This window comes from Hoplias malabaricus, chromosome 5, assembly GCF_029633855.1.
Source record: "Hoplias malabaricus isolate fHopMal1 chromosome 5, fHopMal1.hap1, whole genome shotgun sequence".
Lineage (NCBI taxonomy): Eukaryota > Metazoa > Chordata > Actinopteri > Characiformes > Erythrinidae > Hoplias > Hoplias malabaricus.
The window spans coordinates 14,968,483-14,981,658 of record NC_089804.1 but is presented as its reverse complement, the minus strand read 5'-3'; the positions used below and the strand labels follow the sequence as shown (position 1 = coordinate 14,981,658).

At 41.0% G+C, this 13,176-nt stretch overlaps 2 protein-coding genes across 3 annotated transcripts; both read left to right on the top strand.

Moving 5' to 3' along the window:
- The first annotated feature begins 225 nt into the window (after positions 1–225).
- Positions 226–2,561, top strand: hoxc6a (homeobox C6a). 2 transcript variants are annotated; one of them, XM_066672240.1, is made up of 2 exons: positions 226–700; positions 1,656–2,561. In XM_066672240.1, exons 1-2 carry the CDS (start codon positions 304–306, stop codon positions 1,955–1,957), a joined length of 699 nt encoding a protein of 232 aa, XP_066528337.1. In that variant the 5' UTR covers positions 226–303; the 3' UTR covers positions 1,958–2,561. The 2 variants fall into 2 exon arrangements, with proteins under 2 accessions (XP_066528337.1, XP_066528336.1); XM_066672239.1 differs by having other exon boundaries at positions 226–703.
- A 1,523-nt stretch (positions 2,562–4,084) lies between these two features.
- hoxc5a (homeobox C5a) lies at positions 4,085–6,114 on the top strand. The gene is made up of 2 exons (XM_066672929.1): positions 4,085–4,583; positions 5,900–6,114. Exons 1-2 carry the CDS (start codon positions 4,085–4,087, stop codon positions 6,112–6,114), a joined length of 714 nt encoding a protein of 237 aa, XP_066529026.1.
- Positions 6,115–13,176: the final 7,062 nt, after the last annotated feature.

The following is a 13,176-nucleotide window of genomic DNA, read 5'->3' as shown; positions in this document are numbered from 1 at the left end:
CTTCCTTGAGCCAAGGCTTGGCTATAACACTTGCTTTGCGCGTCTCTTAAGCGGAGACTAGAAATTAATATTATTGAAACTTCATTTGAAAGCGAGTTGGTGTGCTGGGTCGTGTGAGCGCGCGTGCGTGAGTGTGTGTATGTGTGTGTGTGTGTGTGTGTGTTAGCGTGCATGCCTACACGCATGGGCGAGGGACACACACACACTCAGAGAGGAAGCCTGAGCGAAAAAGAAGGGATAAAAATAAGAAAGAAAGGCGAAGAGTAAACAACAACAACAACAACAACAGCAACAGAAGGGGGCATGAATTCGTATTTCGCGAACCCGTCGCTCTCGTGCCATCTCTCCGGCGGCCAAGACGTTCTGCCCAACATGCCACTCAACACGAGCACCTATGATCCGGTCAGACATTTCTCGTCGTACGGCTCCACGGTGACCCAGAATCGGATTTACGCGACCCCTTTCTACGCTCCCCAAGACAACGTGGTGTTCGGCTCCGGCCGCGGACCCTACGAGTACGGATCTAACGTCTTCCTCCAGGACAAGGACGTGCTCCCCAGCTGCCGGCAGTCGAGCATGGGACTGAGCGCGCAGAGCCACGTTGCTCAGGACTACAGCGTGGATCAGGCTCGCGGCGGCGCGCAGGAGCAGAAAGGCAACATCCAGATCTACCCGTGGATGCAGCGCATGAACTCGCACAGCGGTGAGTTTACCCTCGCCGCCAGCTTTTTTTTTTTGGAGGGGGGAAATGACCCGCTTTTCTCTCTCTATCTCACTCTCTCTTGCCTCTCTCTCCCTCTCTCAGTTGCTCTCTTTTTTTCACGTTTTTACGATATGTCCTAGCAACAGAGCGGCTACATTTTATGGCCCCATAAACCACTGCTTAAATCGTCAGACTATAAAAGGGCCCTTTTTTTCCAAACAAGGGGGAATCCCATTTGGCCAAAAAAGAAAAAACAACAACAAAAAATAACCTCCCTCTAAACTCTCCTCCAAGCGCCAAGAATATCCCAAACATTTCATTTTATATTTTTTAAATCCAAAATTCACTGCAAATTTGGAGGAAATTGTGGATGTTTCTCATGTTCTAAAAGAGTGCTCAAAAGTTTGAGACTGAGAATATAGAGGACACAAAATTATTTTTCACGCTTCTCCTTGTTACAGTCGTATGCAAAACTTTAGTGACCCCCCAGCCACGTTTAAATGACACGTTTTGTTGATTTTTAATTTTTTAATATTATTATTTTTTAATAAAGACGTCGCTTACACGGAAACCAACTTGAATAAAAATTCAAGTAAATGTTGAAAATACAGTGCAGCACATAAACAGCGATTCCAGCAAGAGTCCTAAAACCAAAGATGTGTTTTTGCACTCGTTTATTCCACTATTTTCAGTCAACAGCGAAACGGTGAAATGTTGGCCAAACGTTTGCATACGACTGTGCAGGCGCTAAGCAGTCACCAGCACAAACGCAGATGATTTAGGAAATGAGAAATCACTGGCAGTTTTAAAACCCTCTGTCACGCGCACTCGCCCTGTCGACAGTATCTCACTGTGGGAGTTGGTAACGCGGGGATCGCTGTGTTTGGTAACGTTCTGTTTCTGTTGTTCTACTTGTACTAACTTCGTCTGTTGCTATCCATGTTGTCAGCAGGAGTTGGGTACGGCTCAGACAGAAGGAGAGGTCGACAGATTTACTCCCGATACCAGACCCTGGAGCTGGAGAAGGAATTCCACTTCAATCGCTACTTGACCAGACGCAGACGGATTGAGATTGCCAACGCTCTTTGCTTAACTGAGCGCCAGATCAAAATCTGGTTCCAGAACCGGCGCATGAAATGGAAGAAAGAGACCAACCTAACTTCAACTGTAACCGGAACCGAATCGGGGGCGAATCCGGAGCCCGAGAAACAGAGCATTCAGGAGAAGACAGAGGAAGTGAAAAAGAATGACTAATAGTAGCATACGTTGGTTTTGTTTGTTTGTTTTTTTTATTTTTGTTTGATTATTATTTTTGTATTATTATTAATAATATTCTTATTCCTAAAAACGCCTGTTAAAACTGCAACGTAACTACCTAAACACAGAAATGCAATTGTAACTGCATGGACTGTATATCCTGCTATACATTTTACCCTTTTACCCTGTATACCCTGCTCCCTACATATACCACACAAATACGAGAGAGGGGGAAGGAAGGAGAGACACACTTATGCAATTCCCATCTCTTTGTAACGCTTTTGTTTCCAGCCAGTATTGATAGAGAAAAAATAAACACGGAATCTCCAGTCCATTGTTATTTGTGTGGATACCCAGTCCTACCCTAGTATTATCGTGTTTCTTATAGACTTGTATTCTCTGAAACTCTATGAAATGAACTGTACGCTCATTGGGTGAGTGAGCTAGGCTTATTTCTCTCACTGGTAACAGTTTGCCAACGTATCATCAGCATTCCAAATGTGAAGGAAAATAATGGAAAAAAATGTAGTCTATGCACATATTGTGTTGTTTTGTTCTCGCTCATTTGTACAAACGCACCAGCATTGTCGGGATGAAACCATACTACCTAAACTCTTGAAACGTTTTTCGTTTTTTGTGTCTTTTCACGTTTTCATTTCATTCGCCGAAATCCCGTCAATGCGGGGATGTGCAACAATGCCGCTGTACTGGTTAAATATGTACTGTTCATTGACTTTAATAAAAAAAATCAAACATACTCTTATAGCCACGCTTATAATGTTGTCTTAATATGAATAAAAGCAGCTATGTGGAATTTAAAAAAAAAGAACAATAAATTGGTTCCCAATTTCGTCTATTGTTTTGTCACCAAAATGTGTATTATTTAATAAAACATTTTAAAGACAAAAAAACGGGTTGTCTACTTTGTCATCTCCGGAATATTCCAAAAAGTGCGGTTTATTTTGCCGTTGGGGCAATGTAAATACGCATATAAACCTATAGACTGAGGCTAAGTAACGAAATATATGAGTTTATCTACTCATATTTAAGATGGAGGACGTTTTGAAGATGTTTATAAAGTTACACACCTTTACATAGTTTTACGTGGTCGCTAATCTTTGTCTAATATTAACAAACCTCACATACATTCGCCCACATATATCAGAGAAAACACAATATCTATGTATTAAACTAAGACTAAGACTGGGTTGTCTTTCTCATCAAAACATCATGTTAATTCCAACAAAGAAATCTTCAACTGGATTTAAAAGGGGTTTATTTTGACGCTGAAAACCCTAAGCGATAACATTAAGGAATATTTACCTGGGTAGGCGTCTTTATGTAAGACTTAAGTGGCTATTCTGGCCAATAAATAAACCCAGACCTGCTTTAAAAACACTTTTTTAGGGTAAAAACAAGTCTAGCAATGTACAATTATGGGCAATCCGTCATAGTGAATAAGTGAACTTTTATAGTATGGGCTTGTTACCCCCTGCAACTGGATCTTAAAACTTCAGAGCCCCTCCATTTGTCTTCCTTAAGAGAACATCTCCACAAGTTAAGTGAGACGAACAAGCAACATATACAGTAGAATTTCAATGGGAAGTAAGTGATAGGCCTGTATGGCACACCAACAACATGGGAAGGGAAACTGGCGCGTGCGCGTGTGCGCGCGTGCCTGATATTGTGTCAGCTTTGCCCAGTATCAGACACCAGATGACGCTCTTGTCTAACTGTCTCGCCCCTTTTTGCCCAGACCCCTAGATGGTCTCCATACCGCGAATTAATCGGACACGTTCCCCAGATCCATCAATAACCTCCCGGGGATCAAGCCAATTTATGACTGGCCAACATTTGCACGTGATTCTATTTAAACTTCCCATATTTGGGCATTACACGTTGCATCTGGAAAAAAAAAACCTGCGAATGCAATCCCCCACCTATAAATCCTGCTCTTTTTTTGTGGACAAACCCCCCGTCAACTTCCAAAAAAAAAAAAAGAAACAAAAAAAACCGAGACCCAATAAACAGTACAAACAACAACAAACAACTTATGTTCGTTTCCGCTCTATTCCTCCGGAGGCTGATCTGGGTTTTTTGTGTGTGTGTGTATTCGGAAGTAGCATGAGCTCGTACGTGGGGAACTCTTTTTGTAAGCCGACGCACGAGGCGTCCTCTTTCGCCATGCACACTTTTGGCAACTATGGCTCTCTCTCCGAGTACCACCAGTCCAGCAATTATGCGTACGGGGGGCTCGAGCTGAGTGGAGCTTTAGCCCCCCAAATGTCCTCCAACTCCCAGAAAAGGGAGGCGATGAGCACACAGGAGGGCGCGAGACTCAGCGAGCGAGACCCGGCGGCACACCGACAGTCCTGCGCCGCGGTGGGCTCCCCTAACCCCGTCAACGCGCGCAGCTACAACCTGCTCGGTCACGGACTGTTGAGCCAGAAAGCAGCCGAGGAGATTATGGAAGCGGCGGAAAAGCCCCGAGGCAAGAGTCGCGCCGAAGACGTGAAACTGGAGAGCCCCCCGAGCATCAAACAGCAAACTAATCCCACCGAGCGCGAGAGCCCGTCCCAGCCGCAGATCTATCCCTGGATGACCAAGCTACACATTAGCCACGGTAAAGTTACAGCTCGTGTTGTTTTCTCGTGGTTTTTGTTTTTAAAGAGGGAGAGAAAGAGAGCAAAACTTGGGCATCGCTGCTTCTCCACACCGTCTCTCCTTCCTCTCCCTCCATACTTTCTTCCTCTGGAGTTTTATAGGCCAAAAGCAGGAAATAATAAAACTCGCGCTCGTAAATTTTATGACAAAGGCGCGCATTGCTCGTAAAGCTGTCCCGTTACTGTGAAGAGGTGATCCGCGCTGCAAATTTACTGCGATATAATTGGATAACAGAAACAAAAATAGAACAGCGAAGGAACGCCGATTCAAAATGTTAGTGGCGTTTGATTTCTGCCCATAACTCGGGTCGGCGTTGGGAAATTGGAAAGCGTTTTGGGTTTTTGTTTGGTTTTTGTTTGTTTGTTTTCGCTCTGAAAATAGGGCAGAGCACACGTCACATACTCGACCTCAAAATCCATTTCTAATCCTCCAAGATCGCGTTTTCACGCCTGACGTTTCTTACCTATTTTTAAAAATGTCTCGAGCTAAATTCTGACGTTTGGACCAGAGCTGAGTGAATTTCTCTGCTCTGAAATAGCCTCCAAACTGAATACAAACACAACAACTGTGGGAAACAGTAACCAAAATATGATAGATTCTTTGAAAGCTTTACTGATCGTTTTCTGTGCACGTGTCCTTGTTGTTATCAGTTTTAATTTAATATTTCTTTTGCATGATGTCCTAAGAAACTTCACCGTGGCACTGATGTAGATAAATATGGGGAACACTTTACAGGAAGCCTGGCCGTACACAGATATTACAAATGCTTTAAGGTGTCTGTGTTAATTGGTTTTTAAAAACTTTGATTTTGATTATAAAATAGAATGAAGCTGGAAAAATGGCAACAGTGACCTGTTGCTTGCTAAATAGTGATCCCAGATTCATCTGCACTAATAAAAATGTAGACAGATGCTTATTGATGTCAGTTTGTCAACTTTATCAGTCAACAGTCTTCCACATTTATTATTACTATATTATTTATGTGTTATAACGGCCTATTATACGTTTCTAATGTAAGTCCCATTATAAATGTGGTCTCCCTGTAAAGTGGTACCCAACTACAGGTTTATGCAAAACTGTGGCCACGCCTGGTTGATTTTCTAAGTGACAATATGTGAACATATCCTCTACACAAGTTTATTCACCGCAGGATGTGTTCGCTTATTTGTTATTCAGGAAATCGACAAAACATGACAAAATGGCGTCGAAACTTTTGGAAAATGCTTGACCTTTCTCGTAGGTCTAACCAAATTTTTTTTTCTGATGCCACTCCAGAATCTGACGGTAAAAGATCACGAACCAGTTACACCCGCTACCAGACTCTGGAGCTGGAGAAAGAATTCCATTTCAACCGATACCTCACGCGTCGCAGGCGAATCGAAATCGCCAATAACCTGTGTCTAAACGAGAGGCAAATTAAAATCTGGTTCCAGAACCGCCGCATGAAGTGGAAGAAGGACTCCAAGCTGAAAGTCAAGGGTGCCTTATAAGTGGGATGGCATGGTGGGAATATGGCATGTCGACGTGCTCACAGGAACGGAAATCCAAGCTAACGTCCACAACAACACATTTAGATGTTTTTCTGAATTATTTTTTGCCTTTTAAAAAAGGCTGTGTGTTTGTAAAAAAAAAAAGTCCTTATGTAATATGTAGCCTATAGTTCAGTTCTCACTGATAAATAGGAGGGGCTTATTTGGGCCACGCCCAAGTTTAATTTATTCCACAGTCTACCAAGTTAGTTTGCGGAAATGTAATGCTGTTGGTTTTGAGACATGGTTTGTTTATGGTTGTAAAAATGATCGATTTGTTCTAAATATTTGTAAATATGTGATGATACTTGAGCTTTGAATATGTTTTAATTTGCCCTCTGTATTTTATAACTGTTATTATTATTGTTTTGTATGTCTTATGGAACATGTGTGTATGTTGTACTGTCGTAAACGCATCAACAAAAAACTGAGCACAGTAATGAAGAACTGCACGTGACTGAGCATAACGTTTTCATATTATTCTCTGTATGCGGCACTGTATGTGTGTTCCTTTGGCTTGGGTTTTAAGTAGCCCTCTGCCCATTTCTACTGGTGCTGTAAGCTGCTGGAGCTTGTTAGCACCAACACGGGCACGTCTATCGATGGGCCTCCCATTGTGTTGTTACATAGTTTAATGTTGCACCACACTTTACGGGACAACCTCAGTAGACATTTCACAAGTGTGACATTACATCAGTCCACGTATTTCTTCATGTTTAGGGGTTCAGTATGTCTAATGACTAAATGCTGAGTAATTCTGGTTTTCAAACTATGTGTATCAATGAAGCACTGTGGCTAGGCCTCATGATTAAAATAAAGTTCATCTGGAGTATCCCAGTTGCCATTGTGACTGTTTTATATTTTGTATCCAACGGATTTTTTCTTCAGGTGCAATGCATTGTGACGTAATTTGAACATTTGAAAAGGTTCAAAAGAACTTGACAACAGAAAATCCTTGATCAACAAAGAAACTTCAAGGAATGTTTTGCCATTTGAAAAAAAAATGGTTCCACTGAGGTATTTTTACGTTGGTAGTAGTTGTCAGATGGCTGCATATTTAATTTTCCCCTGATCAAATTTTGTTCAGCTTTGCAGTCGATCTAATACGTATTAGCTATCATTGGACAATTTGCCACCGTATTTCTCTCCGTATAAATACACTTAAAAGTGCTGGAGCACCAAACTGTTCGTCCACGAAATAATGAGGCTCGCTGGGGCTTTCCCCGGTCATATCCCTTGGGCCAATTATTTACAGTAGCCCTCAGACAGAGGCGCATAAAACTTTATGACCCCAATAAACTTTTACTGCGTTTCCTCGCACCTCCCAAACCCTGACAACTGTTTCCTTTTCGCCAGAGCAGCGGAAGTTCGCACGCGCCTTTCAAAGCACCGCCTGGACCAAAAGTACACATCGCGCGCAGATTCCCCGTTTAAACGTTTAAACAGCCTCGAAACGCCGGATCTGATGCGCAATGTAAATAAGCAAATGAGGTTTGTGTAAATCTCAGAAAAAGCACCCCCTTCACGTGAGACTTTTATTTTGGATTTGGTTTCTTACTTTTTCTTTCTCGTATTTGTTTTGTTTTGGCGAAAATCTGTCATTAATATTAACTGACAGATTACGTAATAGGTGTCATATGTCCTGTCTGTCAGCTAAGGTCGAAACAAGAGGAGACTGATTCTCCTATTAAATTAAAAAAATAGATTTTGTTTTGCATTTTTTTAATGTATACTAAGAAAATTGAACAGAGGGAAAAATTAAAATATAGCTACATTTCTGTTCGCTCTTCAACCCTTTACACCCTGACCTCTGCGAATATCGTATTTAACGTCAATTCAAAATAGCGTATTTCCCGAGTAACCAATAAAATAACAGCATTAAAAAAAAAAAAAAAAAAAAAAAAAAAAAGTATAGCTTTTCTCGTCGCTCTTACTCACCAACCCTGGAGTTTCACAGAATTTCCCCAAAAGCCACTTTGAGTTTACCACACTCTCGCATGCACGGCCTCGAACTGGGTTGCTTTTTAAAAAGTAAGCCCCTCTTTTTGGCTTTCTTGCCACGTATTTTGAAGTTTTGAGGGTTATTTATGCCAATTGCCTTAAGCTGGACCTGCGAGTGGTTCAGGGAGAGCACGTGGGGTCATTAGAGTGGGTTTTATGGCCTGGAAGACCTGACAAACCCTCAATATATTTACATCATATATAATCTTAACTGTCCGGGATCGCAGCTGTTGGCTCGCCTTATCTCGGCGAGAGCGGCTTTAAGGCGGTTATAGTGAGGCAGGCGCGCTGGCGGGCTCGCGCGCTCTAAGTCCGCTTAAAGTTGGGGGAAAAAACAAAAACATCGCGCAAATGGATCCCATGCGGTCGCAGTAAGTTAATAAACTCGTTTCTCCGCTTTTAAATTAAAGACTCACTTTCGTGCGCAACACTCTCGGGAATTAATCAGCGCCGTAATCCAATAGTTCTTTGAGAAATAGTCTTGAGAAGGGCGTAATGGGTTCTTGGGTTTGGGTTCTTTTCTTCTTTGGAGATTCTTGCTTTGCTTTAGATGGCGGTGAGCTTGGAACGAATCCTGGAGTTTAATTATTTGTGTCAGTTTTTTGTGTTTTTCGTTATTATTTTGTTTAATGACAAGTGCGCATTGCTGCTAAAAATCTACAGACGTCTTCTCTAATAACAATGGGTCCATACTTCAAATGAAATTGCCTTTGCTTTGTTTAGTGCTGCACCATATCTCAGAATTAGCATTGTATATGTATGTGTGCATTTTCTCTGATTGTGAAATGATTCTGTTTTGTTTTTGTGCTGGAGAAGCTGCTGAAGCTGAGAGAGAGAGAGAGAGAGAGAGAGAGAGCTTTAAGTGATCTTGTATTGGGTTGCAGATGAAAGCCCAGAGCACAGCACATAGATCTTTAGATGAGACATTATGGGGGTCATGTACAGGGCAGAGCTGCAGAGCTCCGAACTGGGGTCATGTACAGGGCAACGTGGACAACAATGCACAGCATACAAGCTTTAAACCAGCACTGGTCCAAACCCAGTTCCCGATTCTTCATATTTCCAGATGGGTTTCATAACCGTGTGTGTGTCGTGTTCTCTGTTTGAATCTACTTCTCACACTCCGCAGACTGGCTCTTATAAAGTGAAATAAAACAAAACACAGCCATTGTTATTTGTTGCTTTTACCGAGGATCATCTGTGGTTCTAGCTTTGACTGACGAGGCCCTGCTTGACCATTATAATCAGGGTATAAAACCTTTAAGCCATGGCTTGCTTTACGATGTTATAGTTGGCATTGGAGACGTGTGGCCTTCTCTTCAGCCTCATGCCTCTCTCAGCAAAAGGAGCTTTGCCAAAATGGCTGTGCTCAGGTGCTTCATTCGTACATCACATGGTTTTAGAAACAAAATGTGCATTTTGTGGTAGACACCCGTCGTATTTGTTGCATTCAGATGATGAAATAGACCACTCACAAAGCATTTATTTAATGCTTCCCAATTGCAAAACTGGTGGAATTAATAATAAAGGGGAAATGTTAGAAAACCTTCACATTCAAATATCCTTTTGAAAGAGTCTGACCTTGTTCCCTCTCACGGATCTGCGTCTGACAGGGTTTCAACAATCTTCGTTCAAAAGTTCGCACTCGCTCTGCTCTAAAATGTCTGGGAGAGTAGAGAGGACTGGGACGTGACGGTAGAGTTTGGAGCACCATTGATTCCACGCTAAAACTATAATGAGATGGTTTCATTTGACCTTCTGGATGGTGTGAAGAAAGCTGAGGGCTCAACCATGTAGAACAAACACATTTGGTTCCCCGAGGAACCTTCCAGTGCAGGGCTAGAGACTAATTCCGCGAACAGATTTTTTCAGTTTGAAAATACTTCTGTTATTTAAACCAATAAAGGTCCTTCTTATGTTTTAACAGCCTCCAATTTGTTCCAATAGAAATCAGAATTGTATTTTGTAAGGGTGCTATATATAAATATACACAAAAACACATCAAATACATCCACCTTCCATTTGAAAAACCATTTCATCATCTATCTAAACAACAACCTCAAGAGACAAACAGTTCTAAAGGACTCCGAGATTTAAACAGAAACATTGCCTTTAACCAGCAACATTTGAAGAACCTTTTTTAACGAGTGCACACCGTATCAAACATTCAACCTGGCAATCGTTTAAAAGCATTGCTTTGTAACATTTCCAATGAAGCATTAAATTAGCCTCAGGTTTTGTTGTTAAACTCTTATTACAAAAAGGTTCGCACTAAAGGACTGTTTAACCATGCGACGAACCAAATTTCACATTCTGGTTTTTAAAATTCCATAAGGAATACTCTGAAATAATCAGAATGCGGTGAAAGTACTCAGAGCGGCCTGCACTGTTTGAGAATGATCAGGAGACGGTGAAGCTTTTAAAAACTGGTCTCCAGCCAGAAATAAGGAAATGTTCACACAAAGATAGATCTGAATCTTCGGTGATTTATATCTGCGCTGTCGGGGTTTAATGACGGCAAGAGGTTGAGCTGCATTTTGATGCAAGAGAGAAAGCGTTATTATCATTACTACTCAAGACAAACCAGTTGGGAATATTTATAATGCGTACATGCTCCATATCTGCACTATTAATAGGTAATTACAACCTATTACCATGTTATGACAATGTAATTAAATAAAAATGAAAATGTACTTAATTTATTAATTATTATTAATATTATTGCACACTACCATTAAAGTCCAATTAAAGTGAAATGTAAATGCATTTAAAATATATATCTACACTTTAAAATATAAGGTGCCACAATCGTCTTATTGAGTGATTGAACCATCTAAAGCTCATCTTAAAACTGTTATAATCGGTGTGGTATTTTCACACTCACCCATTTCATTTAGACCCATTGATATATTGGTTACTGAAACCACTTTTAGCCTCATATAAAGAACCCTGTGTGACATGTTGTTTTTAAGAGTGTAACTCAGCTTTATAATCTGAGGTCGTTATAGAGGTGACTGTGATGTTCGCCCAGAATAATGCTGGACCATTGTCCTTGATGATAATGTACTCATGCTGTATGCTGTATGTGCTTGTGTGTGGGTGTGTGTGTGTGTGTGTGTGTGTGTGTGTGTGTGTGTGTGTGTGTGTAAATAAATGCCCAGGGCCTGAAGAGTGTGCAGAACTAAGGCTGGTTCTGTCTGTTCTTGGTTGTAAATACCGTTGAGTTGTAAATACCACAGCCAGTCAAAGGGCTTTCCTTCGGGGCAGCGGAGGGACATTTCTGCAGATTCTCAGAGGCAGAACTAGAGCAGGAGAATGAGATATGATGTCAAAGAGCATGTTAGAGTTCAGCACAGCTTGGTTTGTTTGTTCAGTGTGAGCTGCTATAGCTTTGTTACTTCAGTGTGTACCTGTGGTATGTCCAATTTTGTATTATTATTATTATTGTGGGTGGTTTACATCATTTACAAACACAAAATGGTCCAAAAAGTTCTAAAAAAATGGGCAATAACAGTGGACGGATATGATCTACAATTACACACATTTACACACATTCTCAGCTCTGTCACTGCCACTGATGGTGGTGGTGTTAGTGTGTGTTGTGCTGGTACAGAGTGGATCAGACACAGCAGTGCTGCAGGAGTTTTTAAACCCCACAGTGTCACTGCTGGGAAAACCAAAAATATCCATCACACAAATAATACCTGCTCCCTGTCGGTCCTGTGGGGGGTGGGGGAGTGGGTGTTGAAGAACAGGGGTGGAGTTACAAATGATTAGCAGTTTTTAATTGCAGAACGACATAGTGCACATACAATGGCAGTGAGTAATGAGTGTAGAAACAAGGAGGTGGTTGTAATGTTATGGCTGATCTTTGTATATGTGACCCTGCTTTGACATTATATTAAAAAAGCGTCTGTGTGCATGATTCCTTTGTGTATTACATTATTTTCCACATTAAATTCCAATTAAATTTAACGTTATGTACATTGATATTTCTTAGAGGTAGCTCTTTACAGTTATTACACATGTTAAATATTCAATCAGAGACATCTAAACTGACCCTTAACCTCTTGAAAATCAATGCTGTTCATTGTGAAAGTACAGTTTTAGGATTGGCACACACTGATTACATTTTATTTTGGTTCTGCAAACGTTTTAAAATGTTCTAAAAGGTGCTATTGGAAACTAAAATGTGGTCTTCTCCTACGTCTCATGGAAATCTTCTTGTATGAACCTTTGATGTAGAAGTGAATAAACAGTCTGAGTTTACACTGATTACCCTCAGCCCTTGAAGAAGAGTAAGGTTCAGAAACCGAGGTTGAACCTTGATAAAGGTCAATTTGTTTGAGAAGTATATACTTGCACGTTGCAGCCTGCATTACTGTATAATTACGGTATTATTACACTATTATTACAGTAGCAGATGTTTTCCTGCTTCTCTGAAACAGCCTATTTGTTTATAAACGCATCCAAATGTGACCTCTAATGGAGCTGGCATGAGGGCTGTGTTTCACATGTCAACAGGAAGTTTGGTCTAGCCACTGCTGCTCCAGAGCCTGTGTTGATGATTGTAACTTGAAAGTGTTGTCTGCTTTGCCTAATGAGGGATTATTTACCTTTCCCAGATTCAACAATGGCCTCTACTGTAACCTTGGAGGTTTTGTAGAGTTGTGCTTTCTTGGTTTGTGTCGATTTGCAGCTGTTAAACTAGAAATATTAAGCATATAGAGAAACATATGTAACCAGTGGTGTATATTAATAACAATAAGCCAGGGAAGACATTCATAGAACCTGTGATGGACATCACACCTGTGAAGGAAAAGGAAGGTTGTTCTGTTTGTGCTCACAGTCCCTTACACTGTAGTTTACTGAAGGTTTTACAAATATGGCCATTTGTTGGCCACATATAACTGTGTAGTTAAATATGCAAATGAACTGTAATTAATGATGATTTATTCATCTAAACCTGTATGTATGAACACAAGTCTCAACTCGAGTGTTTGTTGTGGAATTACACCTGAA

Excerpts from the sequence above, each read along its gene's own strand:
- hoxc5a (XM_066672929.1), top strand. The coding sequence starts at position 4,085 with ATGAGCTCGTACGTGGGGAACTCTTTTTGTAAGCCGACGCACGAGGCG. Across the intron at positions 4,584-5,899 it reads CAAGCTACACATTAGCCACG|AATCTGACGGTAAAAGATCA; the intron begins GTAAAGTTACAG and ends ATGCCACTCCAG.
- hoxc6a (XM_066672239.1), top strand. The coding sequence starts at position 304 with ATGAATTCGTATTTCGCGAACCCGTCGCTCTCGTGCCATCTCTCCGGC. Across the intron at positions 704-1,655 it reads GCGCATGAACTCGCACAGCG|GAGTTGGGTACGGCTCAGAC; the intron begins GTGAGTTTACCC and ends TGTTGTCAGCAG.